A 21167-nucleotide genomic window follows, 5' to 3' on the forward strand; every position below is an offset into this window, starting at 1 on the left:
ATGTTTTGATTTAGGTGAAACCATTTTATACACTAAAATACTTTAAAATATACAAAACTATTTCCCACTTACAATTTGACAAAGGAATTTTTATTCGATAAAATATAATTATAATCGAATATTTAAAATTTGGTATGATCTAATATTAAGAATTTAAATCAATAAAATATAATTTATATTTTTTATTGCTGGAAATAAATAATTAAGTATTTGGAATAGCTAATTAGCAAAAAAAAATAATTTCATTATTTTTCAAATTCATCATACAAGTAAACCTATCTTCAGGTTAACAAAAATCTTGGCTTAAATAGATATATTTCAATAAAAAAAGACCACTGATGATGAAAAAAATTAGAAAATAAAATCGAATCAATTATAATATAGTATTAAAAATTAACTTGGTTAAAATTCAAAATAGAAGAAATAAGAATGAAATAATACGTATTCAAAATAAGTTGACATTTATTATTATTTTTATTTTTCATCTATTCCAATAAATGGCCCTCTATAGTTTTTTGTATACGTAATAAGTTATTGGTTGTAAAATACACATTTAGTATTAGTCAATTTTAGACTTTACACTGTTACTTAATTATTCATTTTTTCCCTATAAACTATATGACCTAGCCGTTCATTCCAATGGCTCTAAAAGAAAGATACAATTTTTTTAATTAATGTTAATTTGATGACTGTTTGAAGAATTATAATAAAAATATATAACGATTTCGATCATGTTAGATTTAATATTATGTCACAAAAATGACTACAATTTTTGTAAGCTTACCCCAAAGGATATGCCCTTCAAATTAATATAAAATATATGTGCTCAAATGGTTTACGTGTGAACCAGTTTCTTCTAAAAACTATATGACGACCCTCTTTATTCCAAATCTATGAGAAAAATAATATTATTTTTATTGATGGCCTTTTGAAGAATCATAATAAAAATGTATAATAAATATCAAAAATTAATTACCAAAAAACAGATATATCAATCATTTTTTATTTAATATCATGTTACATGAATTACTACAATTTTCGTAAGATTTTTTCCAAAGATATGCCTTTCAAATTAAGAAGAAATTCATATTCTCCAATCGAAATGTGTATCGATAATTTACCTTTTAATTTTTTTAAAAAAAACTGTTATAAAACTAATTATTTTCAAATATAACGACAAATGGAGTTAAACAATATTAGAATTATTTAAATACTAATTTCACTTGAATAATAATATATTGAAACTAAATATACTCTTTCAAATATAATTTTGAGTCATTCTCCGATGTATTTTACTAGCTTACTTTAGTATTCTTTTTGAATATCTTTTCTCATTTTCAAGGCTCTTTGATTTTGTGTTCATCTGAAATTCATGAATTATTAGTTGTTTGCTATATGTGTGAAGTTCTATCCATTATTTATGTTTTCAATGACTATATGTACTACTGAAACCGAAAAGGAAGCATGCTAACTTTATTTATTAAAAAAGTGGCATAAATTTTAAGTTGAATTATTAGGTGATGATTGAGGATTTCTATGAGACACTTTTTTCTTGGTTATACGTACAATGTCAATATTAATGAGTATTGGCAGGAACTTATGATTTTATTTCATAACTCAAACACTCATTGAGATAGGATACACGCGCGATGTGCGTACCATGAACAATTTTTTTATTATATTGAACGTAAAATTCTTATTGGATAAAAATTATAATTACAATTAAATATTTAAAACTTGGGATGAGCTATTATTAAGATTTGAATCAACAACAAAATAAATCTCTTTAACGTTAAGAACAATCCTAATTAACCAAAAAGTCTTTGATTTAACTAATTTGCAAAAAATTCAAGTCATTCTTTTCAAAATTTATAATAAAATAGATTATAATATAGTAGTAAGAGTCAAACTGTTAAAAATACAAACGTTAAAAACAATAAGAATGAAATATTAGAAGACAAAATATATTATAAGTTAGTTATTGTTAATTAATTTTCTTTCCCGTATTCGTTCAAATAAATGACAACTCACTATACCTTTCTCTGTACAAAATTGCTTATTTTAAAATATTAACTAAATGTAGACATTTTTAAAACTTAGCATTTGATAACTTGATTTACATGTTCTTCGTATACATATATTTTACTGATTGACGTTAAACACACGTGCAACGCACATACACTAAAGCTAGTCTAAACAAAAACACCATTAAAATCCAAAAAAAAAATCAAGCATAATATGCTCGAGTTCGAATTTTTCACATATTAGAACTATCAAAACGTGCTAGAGTTCTAATATAATATGCTGGAAGTTTATATGTAGGAACTCCATAATCTAGCATATTATGCTAAAACTTTCTGTGTGCTGGAGTTTCAACATAATATGCTAGAAGTTTATATGCATGAGCTCCATAATCCAGCATATTATGCTAAAACTTTTCGTATTTTAGCAAAATAGTGGTTATTTTTTAATGGCTTTTACAAAAGCTAGCTATTTTTCAAGAAAATTGTACCTCCTATAACAAAGCTTTACACTCTATTTATTATAAATAAAAACTCTTTTAAAATATTATTTTCTGTAACTACCTTTTTAGTTTTTATAGCAAAATATGTATTTATGGTCACTTCCTACAGTTAAGCCATTAAATACGCTGTCTAATATTTTTCTCTCTCATTCTTTCAGTTTATTCTCTCTGTTGTCTTCCCCATTGTTGAACTACGATTCTCTCCTTTATTTACAGATTCTCTCTCTAGATTGTTCTCAAACCCCAGAGTAGATTTTGCGGATGGGTGATGGCGAAAATTTGTTGACAAATCCCTTATAAACATGCACTGTAACAGCAGCAGCATATCAAAACTCCACCTTGATTTCTCCTTTAAACGTTGTTTCTCATCCGATGTTACTGTCTGGGTCCTTTCCACCATCACCCATAAAGTCAAAGAACTCAACTTGATTTTATCCAGTATATTGATAGAGAAGATTTTTCAGTGTACAGTGATTTTGCTGAATTAATTTTGAATGTTGACATGGGAGAGGAAAGGACAGAGGAGACGGTGGCAGCGGCCAATGAGATTAGGATTAGGTTTGGGATTTTTAGTTTGTACGGTGATTTTCTCTTCTTGTATTTATATGTATTCGATAAAACATATATTTATACATTAATTTTCTCTTCTTATATTTAGATGTATTTATATGCATTCGATAAGGCATACACTAATTTTTATTTTGTACAGTGATTTTTGATTGTTGTATTTAGATGTATTAATATGTATTTGAGTTCATACAACAACATTTTTAAATACATTATTAGTTTTATTATTTTGATGTTATTCATCAATTAGTTATGCATTCAATCTAATTGTATTCATATGTATTTTCAACCTAACTGTATCCATCTGTATTTAAAACAACAATATAATGAAATACAGTAAAATACTCTCAATACAAATAAAAATCAATGAATACAACAAATGAAATATACCCAATAAAGCAGCAATACCAAGCATTAGGAATAAATAAAATATTGTGAATAGAAAATTAAAATTTTTTGCTTTTTAGCCAATTTTTGCTACTGTATTCATGAATACAGTAGCTCGAATACGTCGAATACATTACCATAACAACTGAAAGGTAGCTACGGAAAGTAATTATGTATACGGTAACTATAGAAAATTAATAAGCACTAAACAATAGTCATTTCTGAAAATTCCTCATTTTTCAATTACCCGTCCGAAAATTAGTTAGCCTAATGGGTTTGAAGTCTTTTCTTCCCAAACAGTAAGTACTCTAATTCACAATTTTTAATTTGTTCCCAAACAGTAAGTACTCTAATACTTTGAAGTTTGATTCCCCCATATTGTAGATCGTGTGTAACTTGGTCTCACCATGAAAAGTTTTAGATAGAGCTATTAAGCTGCTGATGAATTGGTACTTGGTAGACAAGCTATTCGGATATATGTTAGTGGGGCTTAGGCGAAGGGGCAAACAAATATAATCTATTAGCTTAATGGCAGAAAACCAAAACTCTATCCTTATAACACATCCTCACATACATTTAGATCAAATCCAGAGTGTAACAAACTAAGAGTGGACGACTCTCTTTCAATAGAACTGATCGATTATATTAAACATTAAATGGGAATTAGAAAGCAAACACTAACTAAAGTTGGGAAGATTTCAACAGAATTAAGAAGAAACGGGATGAGAAAGACTGATACAGAATTGAGGATGAGAAAATATCAGAAATGTCTTTGCACGTAATTCACGATAGCCTCTAAATATGATACCATGTGTTATTTAACGATAATACCAAGTGCCCTCAGCCTGGATCCCAAATTAACCTTTGTGAAGGCCTAGCCCAATTGTTTCTTCTCAGCTCAACATCTATTACTGTGACATACTTGGTGGTATTCAGCTTATTGGGTTGGTATTGTTTCATAACAATACTCCCTCCCTAAAAAAGAACTTATCCTCAAGGTTCAAGGACAATGATATCATAGTGGCGATGTTCACTGATGGAGCTTGAAGTAACGTTGTGGAACAGTCTACATAGGAAAATGTAATAATCACATCTCCAAAAGTCTCGACAAAGTTACTTGTCCCCAACCATGTTCGTGAGTATTCATATGTAAAGCCTCCACCGCTACTAAGGTATTTGGTCTGCTCACTAGTACTACAAGATGTAGCCTTGGAGATTGCCAATGAAGCCTTTTTTAAATATCTAACTCTACATTTTATAGCAAGTGAACAAAACCGGCCATAATCACGCACTGAATTTGGTCCTCATGGCTTGCTGGGATGTTTTAAATTGTTCAATTATTGTGGTATCCAAATGATGCCAACTGAAAATTGGTAATTCTATTATAAAATAGTCCGACCAACTCAGTTATACAACAGCTACTGGCTCAAAAAGCAACTCTCCTGGTGTATTCCACAACTTTGGATACATTGGTTTCCTTGACAGTAGAGGAAAGCTCATATTGTTTACTACAGTTTGACTGGGCAACTCAACAAAAATAGACGAATCAGTAATATGGGAATGTCTAATTTTACTTTTCTTGTCATCTCAACTCTATCTACCCCAATAATAACTTGCTCGTCATCTCTCCTAAACTCAAAAGGCTCATCTCCATTCTCATCGTCATGGCCCTCCTCGATGAGGTTTGTGCCATCTTGCAACATCCTGGTCAGTTTGACATCTGAGATAGTCTTCCATGAGATCAAGCCAAAGTTTATTTCTGTTGACATGGCAGTAGGCGAGATTGCTCCTCTATAGCTCAAGGTTGGTTTTCTTTTTGTCCCAACGCTATCTTGTGGCATCACGGTCAGCTGACCCTTTTCACCTCTCGCTATATTTTTCACAACCGTACTACAAACAGAGCAGAAATGACTAAACAGAACAGGCAACTCCACTTCATCTAATTTATCCACAACCATGTTAACCTCGAGAGCTTCATTTGACTAGAACATCGTCAAGAACATTACTAAAATTGTGTTCCCAAACTGGTATGTGTTTGAAACCTGCCACCAAAATGTCATGTTTTACATCAAAATACTCATCTAAGATTGGACTATATTCTTCCCCTACAATTAAAGGACCTCTGAATGCAATGTAGTTATATTACAACAGAGAACTCATTGGACAAGTAGGAATTCACACACCATGGTTGTCCAGGATCCCACACTCTACTCATAGAGTTAGAATATGCAATTAAGGAAGACTTGCCAGTACATTTCAGCAAAAGTAGTTCCTCTATGTTCTCAATATACCTTGGCTTGAGTAAAACTTCGCCACCTGCTTCTGTTATAAATTTGAGTACGTAGTTCGCTGTGTTGAGGTTTTGTTTTTAAGATGAAATATTCTTAAAATGAGGGTGAATGGGAAATGGAGGGAAAATGAAATTTTGAGTAAAATTTTAAGTTTCTCCCTCTTGACAATGAGACATTGTCCCATATTGGAAGAGGAAGACATTTTTGGTGGGTATATATATAATTGCTCTTCTTGTAGCTCTTAAAGAGTTAAGAAGAAAGCAAGCCTCGCGCCGTCATCGTCGTCGCTTGCTCGGCTCGGCTTCGGCTACGGCTACGGCTTCGGCTTCCGCTTTGGCTTTGGATTTGGATTTGGATTTGGTCAAATGATCGATTGATTGATTAATTTTTTGGACCAAATTTATTTGTTAATAGTAAATATTAATGTAAGATTATCCGTATTTGTAACGGATATTTTCCAATCCGTGTATTGACCATTTGGCAGCCGCCTAATGCTCTTCCCACCATGAAGTGCTTGCTCCACAAACATGAAGTGCTTGCTCCACAAACAAGCTAATGCTTGCTCCACCATGGAGGGTGGACGTTTGGTCTTCTTCAACACTGGCTGCTATATATATGTGCAGCAGATGTTGAAGAAAGACACTCAACACTCAACACACAACGCACAATTCGCTCAACAAATTGGCTATACATTGCACTCCTTCCTCTCAGCATTTCCATACGATTTTCTGAGTTTATACTCCTTCGTTCTGCATTGTTTTTAACTTCAAACAAAGCAACTGTAAGTGTGATTTACTACCGAACTTTGTGTTCGCTGAAACACTGGGGTTTGAAGTACCGCTACACCAGTGTGTTATTCGTTCTATCCTGGGAGGAAATAATCCATTACCTTGGGTACTAGGAGGGGATTAAATTCCTTGAGGAAACACTGTAAATTCAGTGGGCTCGAATTTATTATTGTTTCATTACGTTAACTTATATTTTGCAGAATTATTATTTACAAATACAGCAATATTGGCGGGAATAACAATCTTAAGGAATTTAATATTTATTTCTGTATTTGTGTTATTCTTATTATTCTGCAAACTAAAACCTTTGTGGTTTGAGTACTCCCGTTTTGGAGAGTTAAGCCTTCGTGGCATTTTGTTGGATATTAAAATCTACGTGATTTTTACTCCAGTTTAAAAACGTGTATTAAACGTTTGTTTGTGTCATTCTTTTACAGAAAAAATGATGACTGAAAGCGAAAACCAAGCTGTTCCGATGGTAACTGCCAACGCATCGACAAGCCGAACACCGGCAGAAAAACCCAGAAAATTTTTCGGGATTGATTTCAAGCGCTGGCAGCAGAAGATGTTCTTCTATTTAACTACGTTATGTCTACAGAAGTTCATCAAGGAAGATGTTCCTGATCTGCCAGATAAAACTCCAGAGAATGAACGCTTTCTCGTGATTGAAGCGTGGAAGCATTCTGATTTTTTATGCAAGAATTATATTCTTAGCGGGCTGGATGATAATCTGTATAATGTATACAGTAGCATGGAGACCTCAAAAGAATTGTGGAATGCGCTTGAAAAGAAATATAAAACTGAAGATGCCGGGATGAAGAAATTCGTTGCCGCAAAATTTTTGGACTACAAAATGGTAGATAGCAAATCTGTTATTACCCAAGTCCAGGAATTACAAGTGATTATTCATGATCTACTTGCTGAAGGTCTTGTCATCAACGAAGCATTCCAAGTAGCAGCAATGATTGAGAAGTTGCCTCCGTTGTGGAAGGACTTCAAAAATTATTTGAAACACAAACGAAAGGAAATGTCCCTTGAAGATCTCATTGTTCGGTTGAGAATCGAAGAGGACAATAAAGCTGCTGAAAGGAGAGGCCGTGGAAATTCAACAATAATGGGAGCAAATATTGTTGAAGCTAACAAAAAGAGGAAGAAGGCTTCTGGTCCGAAATACAACCCAATCAAGAAGCGGTTCAGTGGAAACTGCTACAACTGTGGGAAAACCGGACACAAATCTACGGAGTGTCATGCTCCGAAGAAAGACAAGAAAAGGGGTCAAGCAAACATGGTAGTAAACCATGATGATGTTGATAACTTGTGTGCCATGCTTTCTGAATGTAACTTGGTGGGAAATCCTAAACTGTGGTGGTTTGATTCAGGAGCCACTCACCATGTTTGTGCAGTTAGAGAAGCTTTTGCTACTTATACTCTTACTGAACCCGGAGAGACAGTTTATATGGGAAATGCTTCAACAGCGAAAGTTGAAGGATATGGAAAGATATTTCTGAAAATGACTTCTGGCAAGATCATGACTTTGAACAATGTCCTTCATGTTCCCGAAATGAGAAAGAATTTAGTCTCTACTGGACTTCTTGTTAAGCACGATTTTAAGTGCATTTTTATGTCAAACAAGGTTGTAATTAGTAAGAATGAAATATTTGTAGGAAAAGGTTACCTCACCGAGGGCCTTTTCAACCTAAAAGTAATGGTTGTGGAAAATAATAATAATATTTCAGCTTCTTCTTACTTACTTGAGTCAAATGATTTATGGCATGTACGTTTGGGTCATGTCAATTATAAAACCTTGCGGAAAATAATTAACTTGGAAGTACTGCCCAAGTTTGAATACGAAAAATCAAAATGTCAAACATGTGTGGAATCTAAGTATGTTAAACATCCTTATAAGTCAGTTGAAAGGAATTCAAATCCTTTAGACTTAATTCACACAGATATTTGTGACATGAAGTCAATACCATCTCGTGGTGGAAAGAAGTATTTCATAACTTTTATTGACGATGGTACTCGATATTGCTATGTTTACTTACTGAATAGTAAAGATGAAACAATAGACGCATTCAGGCAATACAAAAATGAAGTTGAAACGCAACTTAACAAGAAAGTAAAAATGATAAGAAGTGATAGGGGTGGTGAATATGAATCTCCTTTTGAAGAAATATGTTTAGAATATGGAATTATTCATCAAACAACAGCCCTTTACACGCCCCAATCTAATGGGATTGCGGAAAGAAAGAATCGCACATTAAAGGAGATGATGAATGCGTTGTTAATAAGTTCTGGTTTGCCACAGAACTTGTGGGGGGAAGCCATTCTTACGGCTAATCGAATATTAAATCGAGTGCCCCATAGCAAAACACAATCCATTCCATATAAAAAATAGAAAGGAAGGAAGCCCAACTTGAATTACTTTAAAGTGTGGGGGTGTTTGGCAAAAGTGCAAGTTCCTAAACCCAAAAGGGTAAAGATAGGACCGAAAACCGTTGATTGTGTTTTCATAGGATATGCGACAAATAGTAAAGCATATCGATTTCTGGTTCATAAATCAGAAAATCCCGACATTCATAATAATACGGTTATAGAATCAGATAATGCTGAGTTCTTTGAAAATATATATCCGTATAAAAAGGAATGTGAGTCGTTTGGTGAAGGATCTAAACGACCTCGGGAAGAAACAAAAGAAAGTACATGTAACCAGGAGGATCCAAGACGTAGTAAACGTCAAAGAATGTCTACTTCATTTGGACCGGATTTTGTGACTTTCTTATTAGAGAATGAGCCTTAAACATTTAAAGAAGCCATGACTTCTTCGGAATCATTGTTTTGGAAAGAGGCAGTCAATAGTGAAATAGAATTCATATTGAAAAACCATACATGGGAATTGGTTGATCTTCCTCCTGGAAATAAACCTTTGGGTTCTAAATGGATTTTTAAGAGAAAAATCAAAGATGATGGCACTATTGATAAATTCAAGGCAAGGCTCATAGTCAAAGGGTATAGACAACGAGAAGGTCTAGACTACTTTGATACATACTCTCCAGTTACAAGAATTACGTCCATACGGATGTTAGTAGCATTAGCTGCAGTGTATGGTCTTGAAATTCATCAAATGGATGTTAAGACGGCCTTCTTAAATGGAGAGTTGGAGGAAGAAATTTACATGGAACAACCTGAAGGGTTTGTGGTTTCAGGTAAAGAAAAGAAGGTATGTAGACTTGTTAAGTCTCTTTACGGACTAAAACAAGCACCCAAACAATGGCATGCGAAATTTGACCAAACAATGTTGTCAAATGGTTTTAAGATAAATGAATGTGATAAATGTGTGTACATTAAAAATATTCCAAATCACATAGTCATTGTTTGCCTATATGTGGATGATATGCTGATAATGAGTAATGACATTGCCAACATAAATGCTACTAAGCGTATGCTCAATAGCAAGTTTGATATGAAAGACTTGGGAGTTGCTGATTTAATTCTGGGAATTAAGATCCATAAGACTCCTCAAGGTCTGGCATTGTCACAATCTCATTATATTAAGACAGTACTTGAAAAATTCAAGCACGTGGGCTTTAAAGTTGCAAAGACTCCAATTGACGTGAATCTTGCATTAGCAAAGAACAAAGGCCAAAGCATATCATAATTGGATTATGCTCGTGTGTTGGGATGCTTAATGTATATCATGAATTGTACACGACCAGATATAGCTTGTGCTATAAGTAAACTGAGTCGATATACGAGCAATCCAGGCCAATCTCATTGGATGGCAATGAAACGAGTTTTGGGATATTTAGAACATACCCAGAACTTTGAATTGCACTACAGTAATTTCCCTGCGGTGATTGAGGGATACTGTGATACAAATTGGATCACCGGTTCAACTGATTCTAAGTCCACGAGTGGATATGTATTCACTATTGGTGGAGGAGCGGTATCTTGGAAGTCGTCCAAACAAACATGTATTGCCCGCTCTACAATGGAGGCTGAATTCATAGCCTTAGATAAAGCCGGTGAAGAAGCTGAATGGCTCCGGAATTTCTTGGAAGACATTCCATTTTGGCCCAAACCGTTGGCACCAATATGCATACATTGTGATAGTCAAGCGGCAATTGGAAGGGCTGGGAGCGTTATGTATAACGGTAAATCTCGTCATATACGACGAAGACATAAAACCGTTAGGCAATTACTCTCTAGAGGAATTATCACGATTGACTATGTAAAGTCAAGTGATAATGTGTCAGATCCACTTACAAAAGGCCTAACTAGAGAGGTAGTTGAGAAATCATCAAGGGGAATGGGGCTATGGCCGAGAACAAGTCATTGTGGCGGTAACTCTACCTAGAAGACTGGAGATCCCAAGATCTAGGTTCAAGGAGATCAAACAAAGTCATTAATGACGGTTCAACATTGTCAAATAAAATTTTAGTCCGTTCTCGTGATGAGACAATGTTCAGTACCAAGGATAAAGCATTAAGGTTTTTTAATGATTTCTAAATTTGATACGGGGTATATCAAATAGTGTATCTACAGGATGACACGTTTAGGAATCACCTATGTAAGTGTGAAGTGTTAGCCGCTTCAAGGAGAACTTTGTAAGGCCAGTTCTCTACGCACTTATGAAACCAGGCGGTGTTCATGGCTGAAACGAACACAACAATGAGAACCAAAGACGGTTAAGGGTTGATTGTGTGACTTATGGTTGTCTAGGTATACACCAAAGATCGACGGTTCAAAGATATCAAATCTACCGATTGACCGAGTATATCCGACATAAGTTTACTACGGAAAGTTCAAAGGGAAACCTACTTATCCAGATGCGATTAATCCTTACTTGTAAATCACACAGTTTTTTCATGCATACTTCCGTGATATAGCCATTCCCCATTCATGTGGGGGGTTGTTGAAGTTTTGTTTTTAAGATGAAATATTCTTAAAATGAGGGTGAATGGGAAATGGAGGGAAAATGAAATTTTGAGTAAAATTTTAAGTTTTCCCCTCTTGACAATGAGACATTGTCCCATATTGGAAGAGGAAGACATTTTTGGTGGGTATATATATAATTGCTCTTCTTGTAGCTCTTAAAGAGTTAAGAAGAAAGCAAGCCTCGCGCCGTCGTCGTCGTCGCTCGCTCGGCTCGGCTTCGGCTACGGCTACGGCTTCGGCTTCCGCTTTGGCTTTGGATTTGGATTTGGATTTGGTCAAATGATCGATTGATTGATTAATTTTTTGGACCAAATTTAGTTAATAGTAAATATTAACGTAAGATTATCTGCATTTGTAACGGATATTTTCCAATCCATGTATTGACCATTTGGCAGCCGCCTAATGCTCTTCCCACCATGAAGTGCTTGCTCCACAAACATGAAGTGCTTGCTCCACAAACAAGCTAATGCTTGCTCCACCATGGAGGGTGGACGTTTGGTCTTCTTCAACACTGGCTGCTATATATATGTGCAGCAGATGTTGAAGAAAGACATTAAGACACTCAACACACAACATACAATTCGCTCAACAAATTGGCTATACATTGCACTCCTTCCTCTCAGTATTTCCATACGATTTTCTGAGTTTATACTCCTTCGTTCTGCATTGTTTTTAACTTCAAACAAAGCAACTGTAAGTGTGATTTGCTACCGAACTTTGTGTTCGCTGAAACACTGGGGTTTGAAGTACCGCTACACCAGTGTGTTATTCATTCTATCCTGGGAGGAAATAATCCATTACCTTGGGTACTAGGAGGGGATTAAATTCCTTAAGGAAACACTGTGAATTCAGTGGGCTCGAATTTATTATTGTTTCATTACGTTAACTTATATTTTGCAGAATTATTATTTACAAATACAGCAATATTGACGAGAATAACACGCTGAAGTATCCTTATCCAAGTATTGTACCGTAGTTTCATCATGCAAGGCAAACAATAAAACAAGAAGGTTCAATCTCAAAGTTAATACCATTTCTCTTGGTTCCAACTCTGTCAAGTTGGATGAAGGTTTTTTTTTTAGCATTATAACAGTGATGAAAAGTTGGAGATGTAGTTGCAGCCAATATCGAACTAAATTGTAAAATGTAGGCATTTGAACACCATTCTTGTCCGGGATCCCACACTATAGTCATAGAGTTAGAATGGGCAGTTGAGCAAAACTTGCTAATAGATCCCAAAAAAATTAGTCCTTCTATGTTCTGTGAGGAACCTGTTAGAGCCATGAATATAGAACTTATTCCTGGCTCCCAAACACAAAGATCAGTCGCAGCAGGATTAAATGGAAACTGATTCTAAATACGTTGATCAGTGAAAATATTATCAATATGACAAGCTGATTTCCTATGGATTCCCTTGAAATCATCCATCACTATGTTTGAACAATCCTTGCACGGACTGTATACTTTCATCTGAAAAGCAAATTATGGTACACTCACCATGTTGTCCGCCCAGATTGGAAGAAAACCTTCATTATGTTCTACTCCTCCATTGGATTTTCCATGCACATCTTCAGGCATTATTTTATCATAAGGCATTGCACTTGTTGGAATGCCATCCTCATTCTCCATAAAGAATTTATCAAGATATAGATTCACAATAGTCTCAGACTCCATGAAAAATTCAGCAAGATACAGGTCATCCCAGGTCTCAATTTCAATGTGTTGTTCACCAATGCCACGAGCAAGAGAAGTTGCAGTAACATACTCTCTGACATATAACCATGAGCACTTTTATCAAACAGTTGGACTTCGCTGCTTGCAGGACCTGTAGCTTCTAATTTCTAAATCAGGCATGCCGATTGGAGCATCTGGTTGTGCGTCGACAAATATATTAGGGCAACAACTATGTAACATTGCATGGAACACCTTAGGTGACTGAATAACATCCAAATCAGCTACAAAGTGAGAGACATAAGCGTTTGCATCTGTGCTCTGACACGCTGTTGTAACAGAAGAATATTCTTCTGTTGCTCTGGCGAAAATTTCAGGAGACATTTTATCGAACACATGCTTGGCCTCTGAGTTACCAACTTTGAATGCAGATTCTAACTCATATAAGTTGAAATTATGGCACAAATCAGCTAAATGAGATACGTGAGCCTCAGATGAATTCAAAGTAGAGTGAATAATGTGGTTATGATACGCCAGGGATGAATCGGCCAGCCTCTTCTTCGAATCTATGACAGGTTGTTTCTGAAATCGCAAAAATATTTTCTCCTTGAAATGGTTCCAATCATAGAATTGTTTGTTGCGAAAGAGCCAATCGAACCAAGCAAGGACATCACCTTCAAGGTAAAAATATGGAAGTGGTAACCAGTCTTCCTCAGAGAAACCAAGGAATTTGAAGTAACGCTCCGCCCGATAAACCTAGCCCTCTAGGTTGCCATTGTTGAATTTATCTAGTATCACCGCTTCCATTGGAGTCCGAATCGATGAAAGCACCAATGTAACAAACTAAGAGTAGACGACTCTCTTTCGATAGAACTGATCGATTATATTGAACATTAAACGGGAATTACAAAGCAAACACTAACTAGAGTAGGGAAGATTGCAACATAACTAAGAAGAAAGGGGATGAGAAAGACTGATACAGAATTGGGGATGTGAAGAAACCATAAATGCCTTTGCACATAATTCACGATAGCCTCTAAATATGATACCATGTGTTATTTAACGACAATACCAAGTGACCTCAGCCTGGATCCCAAATTAACCTTTGTGAAGGATTGGCCCAATTGCTTCTTCTCAACTCAAGATCTATTACTGTGACATACTTTGTGATATTCTTATTGGGCCGGGATTGATTCATAATAAGAGCCTGCTGATTTCTAAGGTAAAAAGTAACGCAATTACCTCTTCGTGTATAAATGTATCAAGTTAAATATCCTTCTTTTTATCCATTTAGATATTCAACTATACGCAGCCGCTCTGCAAGTAAAATGAAGCTGATTGACTGACATGCATGTAAGCGTTATCGAGGAAAATCTCTCCTTTCCTCTTCCTCTAAGGACATGGTTTTTCGAAATGTCCTGCTAGGAATGATTTCTCGACATGCTTCACCTACATATTACGGAGTATCATTTATTTTTCCTAGTGCTTTCATTCTCTGGTATGCTTCTGCTGACTGCGAACCACAAGGCACAAATAATGTAGTGCTTTTACATTTACATACAAATCCTACTGCATTACTACTTCAGTGGACATTAGGACTAACATATATACTGTTGCGGGGTATAGATTTTATTCGTATTGTAAGATATGAGGTTGTACACGAGGAAGTTCGAGAGAATTGCTTATCAAGTTGGTCTCTGGTAACTTTGTCAAAGAGTTTGCTTCCTGATTGGCCCACAGAATACTAATTTACTGCTGGACTTTCTCCTACAGTGATGGACGCTCATGGTCTTGAAGAGATAAAGCAAAGGATAGAGCAAAGTAAAGTTGTTGTTGTTACGTGTTTGGGGATAACTAGCCCATTGCTTTCAAACAAGAGATTTGATGTGTGTATCATGGATGAAGCCGGACAAACTACGTTGCCGGTACGTTTTTATAGTTTGTGTTGTAGTGCATTTGAACATTTTGGTCAATAGACGTCGTGAATGAGGTTAAACTTGTCAAAGTTGCTATTGTTGATTGCAACTGCTCTATATATCTCAATTAACAATCTTTTTATTTTTTTATAAGGTAAAGTTTTATTAATGAAGGTACCAAGATGGTACAATTACACCAAAACTGCCATAATACTTATCCACTACTCCTACAAATCAACTATTTCCTCTAAGAAATCTATGCATTGTTCTAGATTTTCAATAACACTCCTTTTACATCGAAAAACAAATTCAAAAGACATCTATTTTTAATCCTAGATACATGCTGTCTTATCCCTTCAAAGCAAACTCTCTTTCTCTCCACCCATATTGTCCATAAGACACATAGGGGGGTTGTTCTCCACACTGCCTGCTGACTTCTTGCCACTTGTTGATGTTGTCATGTCTCCAGCAGACTTTTTACATTTTGTGGCATAACCCATTTGATACCATACAAACCAAGGAATAGCTCTCAACACTGTCTTGCCACTTTGCAATGAATGGGGAGATGATTGACTGTTTCTAATTCTTCTTCACACATATAGCATCTATTAATTAAAATAGTTTCTCTCTTCTGTAGATTATCCTGACTTAAACAAGCTTCATTTGCTGTCATCCGCCCAAAACATGCTACTTTAACATGAGCTTTTGATTTCCATATTGCTTTCCATGGCCAATCAGATTCATACCTCCCTTGTTGCTTCTGTAAAAGAGTATAACCTCTACTAACTATGAATTTCCCATCATTACTTGCAGCCCAAATCATTGAATCTCTCCTATTACCCTCCAAACTGACACTGTCCAGCAATTGCATTAACTGAGCGAATTAATCTACTACCCAGTCATTAAGGCCCCTCCTCAAGATCAAATGCCAGCCATTACTGGTGGGATCTGCTCATCCAACAAGGATTACACAAGGTACTAAATGTTGATGCCAAAAAGCCTGATACCATGAAAGCTGAGGATTGGACTAACTTGGATGAAAGGGCTGCTAGTGCAATCAGGTTGCACTTATCAGATGATGTGGTAAATAACATCATTGATGAAGACATTGCACGTGGCATTTGGACAAGGTTGGAAAGCCTATACATGTCTAAAACACTAACAAATAAATTGTACTCGAAGAAACAATTATACGGCCTAAAAAGAGATTGCCCAAATCCAAGGAAGAGCAAAGGTGAAAGCACTGCCAGAAGAATAACGACAACACAACCGCCATGGCGCAAAACAATGATAATGTTATCCTCTTTATAAATGAGAAAGAGGAATGCATGCACTTGTCAAATCCAGAGTCGGAATGGGTGATTGATACAGCAGCATCTTACCATGCCACACCGGTAAGAGATTTTTTTTTATAGATATGTAGCAGGTGATTTCGGCACTATGAGAATAGGTAACACAAGTTACTAAAAGATTGCAGGGATTGGTGACATTTGTATCAAGATTTCAGCACTGTGATTTGCACATGTACCAAAGGAGCAGAGAACAAAGCTGGATGATAAATATATTCCCTGCATATTCATCGGATATGGAGATGAAGAGTTCGGATACAGATTGTGGGATCCTGTAAAGAAGAAGGTCATCAGAAGCAGAAATGTAGTCTTCACAGAAAGTGAAGTTGGAACTGCTGATGATATGCCAACGAAGGCCAAGAATGGTATAATTCCTAACCTTGCTACTATTCCTTCTACTTCTAACAATCCCACAAGTGCAAAAAGTAGGACCGACGAGGTTGCGGAGCAAGGGGAGCAACCTGATGAGATTATTGAGCAGGAGGAGCAATTTGATGATGGTGTCGAGCAAGTGAAGCACCCCACCCGGGGAGAAGAATAACCTCAACCTCTGAGGAGATTAGAAAGGCCAAGTGTAGAGTCATGCAGGTACCCTTCTACAGAGTATGTCCTCATCAGTGATGAGGAGGAGCCAGAAAGTCTTAAAGAGGTGTTGTCCCATCCAAAAAAAACCAGTGGATGAAAGCCATGCAAGAAGAGATGGAATCTCTGCATAAAAATGGCATGTACAAGCCGGTTGAATTTTCAAAGGGTAAAAGACCACTCAAATATAAGTCGGTCTTTAAACTCAAGAAATATGGAAATGGCAAGCTGGTCAGATACAAAGCTCGATTGGTGGTTAAAGGCTTCGAACAGAAAAAAAGTATTGATTTTGATAAAATTTTCTCACTTGTTGTCAAAATGACCTCTATTCGAATAATTTTGAGCATAATATCTAGCCTGGATCTTTAGGTGAAGCAGTTGGATGTGAAAACTGCATTTCTTCATGGAGATTTGGAAGAGGAGATTTATATGGAGCAGCCAGAAGGATTTCCAGTAGCTAGAAAGAAACAAATGGTATGCAAATTGAATATGAGTCTTTGTGGATTGAAACAGGCACCAAGGCACTGTACATGAAGTTTGACTCATTCATGAAAAGTCAAACATACATAAAGACCTATTCTGATCCATGTGTATATTTCAAAAGATTTTATGATACTAACTTTATTATAATATTGTTGTATCTGGATGACATGTTGATTATAGGACAAGACAAGGAGCTGATTGCAAAAGTGAAGAGAGATTTATCCAAGTCATTGATATGAATGACTTGGGCCCAGCACGACAAATTCTTGGGATGAAGATAGTTCGAGAGCGGACAAGCAGAAAGTTGTGGCTATCTCAAGAGAAGTATATTGAACGCGTAGTGTAATGCTTTAACATGAAAAGTGCTAAGCCAGTTAGCACACCTCTTGCTAGTCACCTGAAGTTGAGCAAGAAGATGTGTCCTACAATAGCGGAGGAGAAAGGGAACATGGCAAGAGTTCCTTATTCTTCAGCAGTCGGAAGCTTGATGTATGCAATGGTATGCACTAGACCTGATATTGCTCATGCAATTGGTGTTGTTAGCAGATTCCTTGAAAATCCTGGAGAGGAACATTGAGAAGTAGTCAAGTGGATACTCAGATACCTAAGGGGTACTGGAGGAGATTGCTTGTGTTTTGGAGTATGTGATCCAATCTTGAAGGGCTACATAGATGCTGATATGGCGGGTGATTTTGATAATCGTAAATCTACTACATGATACCTTCTCACATTTTCAGGGGGAGCTATATCATGGCAGTCGAAGTTGCAGAAGTTTCTTGCACTCTCTACAACTGAAGCAGAGTATATTGCCGCTACTGAAGCTGGCAAAGAGATGGTTTGGCTGAAATGGTTCCTTTGAGAGCTCGGACTACATCAAAATGAGTATGTCATATATTGTGACAGTCAAAGTGCAATAGACATGAGCAAAAACACCATGTATTATGAAAAGATGAAGCATGTCAACGTGAAATATCACTAGATTCGAGAAAAAATAGAGGATGGATCTATACAAGTCAAAAAGATCCATACAAGTGAGATTCCTTCGGATATGCTGACCAAGGTGGTACCAAGAGACAAGTTCGAGCTATGCAAAGAACTTGTCGGCATGCACTCAAACTAGAAGGCAGTGTTACCTCCTCTAGATGAATGAGACTGGAGAGGGAGATTGATGGGGTCCATCTCATTCAAAAGCCAAAGTAATAGGCATGTGCCTAAGGAAAATACTTGGCTGGGAATTTCTTTGGTTTGGCAGACAACATTGTTGAATTGTTAACATTGAAGAAAAAGAAGTGTGTGCAAATTATCAAATATAGTAGGCTTCGGAGAGTGAGGCTTCAACTATAAAAGGAGAGCGTCGGCTCTAATTTCTATACACCAACAAAGAAAGAAAGAAAGAGTGAGGCTTACAGACAGGGTATAAGAAAATAGTCTGTAAGAAAATAGAGAGTGAGCGATACTGTAGTGAGGTGAGAATATCAAAAGAGTGTTATTTCTTTTGAGTGTTATAGTGGTCTTTGGAATATTTTATTCGAACCTACAAAGTGTAAAATTTCTTGCTATAGTAATATCAGTTGTTTCTCTCGGGGCCGTGTTTTTTCCCTTATTCAAAACAGTTTTCCACGTAAAAATCTTGGTGTCGTTATCACTCTTTTATTCTTGTTAATTACCGTATCTCGGTGCTACGTTATTATTCCACTTTTATTACCATGAATATTATTTCTGCGGGGAATTTATTCCCAACAATTACTTGAGTAAACGCCTGCAACCTTCCCATTCTTGTCAGAGGAACAGCGATATAAAACTGGAAATTTTGATTTGAGACTTTCATTCCCCATTCATACATCAGTCCGGAATTGGATATTTTTACCATTCCCCAGCTTCAACTTTACAAACTGACTACACTCATTCCATAGACTACTGATAGTGCTCCAAAGTCCCCCTTTGGAAAAGGATTGGAGTGCACGAGGAGTCCAAAAATCCTTCCTGCCATATTTGACATCTATAAGGTGTTTCCATAACCTATTGCTTTCATCATTATATCTCCAAAGCCACTTAAATAATAGGCTTTTGTTGTGCAGCCTTAAATTCCTTACCCCCAAAACAATCTCTTTTGCTTTTCCGTTTCTATGTTCTTAGAGCTAGTTATTTTTATGAACTACATTTGTCACCAGATGACAAGTCCTTACTTGAAAAACAAATGACAATATTAGATCTACAATCCAGGTATCATTGGGACCATTGACATTTGCATCAAAATTAGTTCTAGTTGGGGATCATTATCAATTACCACCACTCGTCCAGGTAATCTTTGATTCTCTCTGCGTTGAGCTCCAATGCTTGTTACTTGTGATACCAAAACTTCGAACTGTTTCCATATTAGAGTGCAGAGGCTAGAGAAAATGGAATGGCAGTAAGCCTGTTCTGCAGACTCTCAGAAGCTCACCCCCAAGCAATTTGTGCTTTGCAAAGCCAGGTATCTTCAAATTTCAATAAGATGTTTCTTTCCACCTCTGAAGTTCGTTTGGGTTAATATAGTTGCCACTACTATGCTACAACTTGCAGTACCGCATGTGTGCAGCCATAATGGCATTATCAAATGCCTTGATATATGGTAACAGATTGCGATGTGGTTCTTAGGTAGAAAGGACTAAGAGATCGGTACTTTCCCTAATTGTTCTAATGTAATCTACTCTTTGCAGGGAAGGGATAAAGATTGCATTCTGCTATCCTTTGTAAGGTCAAGTGAAAATCCAAGAAACTATGTTTCTTCATTGCTTGGAGACTGGCACAGGATTAACGTGGCTCTTACACGTGCTAAGGTTTAGATACTGTTCCTCGAGACATTTTGACTGAAAATTTTGCTCTATTTGAAACTTTGTTAAGTTCCTCAGATTATATGGAATAATGTACTTCTCTTTGGATTGAACAGAAGAAGTTGATAATGGTAGGTTCATGCATTACACTATCAAACGTGCCTCTGCTAAAACTTCTCATAGAAAAGGTGGAAGAGCAAGGTGGCATTTTGAGCGTCTCCAAGAAGGATATTGCTCATAAAGCCGGAATTGAAGAGATGCTCCAACCCGAGATGATGGTGAAGATCCCCCCCCCCCCCCCCCACAAACCCAAAACCCCCCAATTTTGCTATATTGTAAATTATTGCAAAATCCAGTCCTCTTAGGGTTTGCATTTTTGTATTCTAATGAAAATGTAAATATTAATGCTCTGCGAGATCAAGACCCAGCCATTCACTCTTGGGTAAATAATAGTAAAATTTCCTGGGTGAAATGAAATTGTTCAAGGTTAAACTTCATTCCACGAATGTCTGTATATAATGTATCAGATTGCCATTTCAATGCTGGTAAATTGCTAGAAGGTTTTTACATTGGGGCACCTCTCATCAGTAATCCAATTGGCAGACATTGGTCAATATTGCCAATTTTAATTTGCACCTTCAATTTCGCTGCATTATGTTGTCACAATCTAACGAGCATTTGTGTTCGCAAAATAAATAAAGGACTAACCATAAAAGCAATCTCTTTATTGCATTTAGCCATAAAATCTACTCTAGTTAACAGACAAAACTTCGTATAGTATAATCAACAAACAAGGAAATAAAAGAAAATGAACTGGAAAAAGAAACAAAAAGAAAACAAAGTTTTTAACCAAGTATC

General features: G+C 36.1%; 2 protein-coding genes across 2 annotated transcripts; one reads left to right on the plus strand and one right to left on the minus strand.

Annotated features, from left to right (window-relative positions):
• Positions 1-4986: 4986 nt before the first annotated feature.
• LOC142172005 (peptidyl-prolyl cis-trans isomerase FKBP62-like) lies at positions 4987-5436 on the minus strand. The gene has a single exon (XM_075235754.1). The coding sequence runs from the start codon at positions 5434-5436 to the stop codon at positions 4987-4989; it is 450 nt and encodes a 149-aa protein (XP_075091855.1).
• Positions 5437-14821: 9385 nt separating this feature from the next.
• On the plus strand, positions 14822-20592 carry LOC142171427 (DNA replication ATP-dependent helicase/nuclease JHS1-like). Its single transcript, XM_075233785.1, has 4 exons — positions 14822-15091; positions 19720-19797; positions 19877-20315; positions 20426-20592. The coding sequence occupies exons 1-3, from the start codon at positions 14942-14944 to the stop codon at positions 20024-20026; spliced, it is 378 nt and encodes a 125-aa protein (XP_075089886.1). The 5' UTR covers positions 14822-14941; the 3' UTR covers positions 20027-20315; positions 20426-20592.
• Positions 20593-21167: the final 575 nt, after the last annotated feature.

Source organism: Nicotiana tabacum, chromosome 17 (genome assembly GCF_000715075.1).
Source record: "Nicotiana tabacum cultivar K326 chromosome 17, ASM71507v2, whole genome shotgun sequence".
NCBI lineage: Eukaryota > Viridiplantae > Streptophyta > Magnoliopsida > Solanales > Solanaceae > Nicotiana > Nicotiana tabacum.

Excerpts from the sequence above, each read along its gene's own strand:
- LOC142172005 (XM_075235754.1), bottom strand. The coding sequence starts at position 5,436 with ATGGTTGTGGATAAATTAGATGAAGTGGAGTTGCCTGTTCTGTTTAGT.
- LOC142171427 (XM_075233785.1), top strand. The coding sequence starts at position 14,942 with ATGGACGCTCATGGTCTTGAAGAGATAAAGCAAAGGATAGAGCAAAGT. Across the intron at positions 15,092-19,719 it reads CCGGACAAACTACGTTGCCG|GTATCATTGGGACCATTGAC; the intron begins GTACGTTTTTAT and ends TCTACAATCCAG. Across the intron at positions 19,798-19,876 it reads AATTACCACCACTCGTCCAG|AGTGCAGAGGCTAGAGAAAA; the intron begins GTAATCTTTGAT and ends TTTCCATATTAG.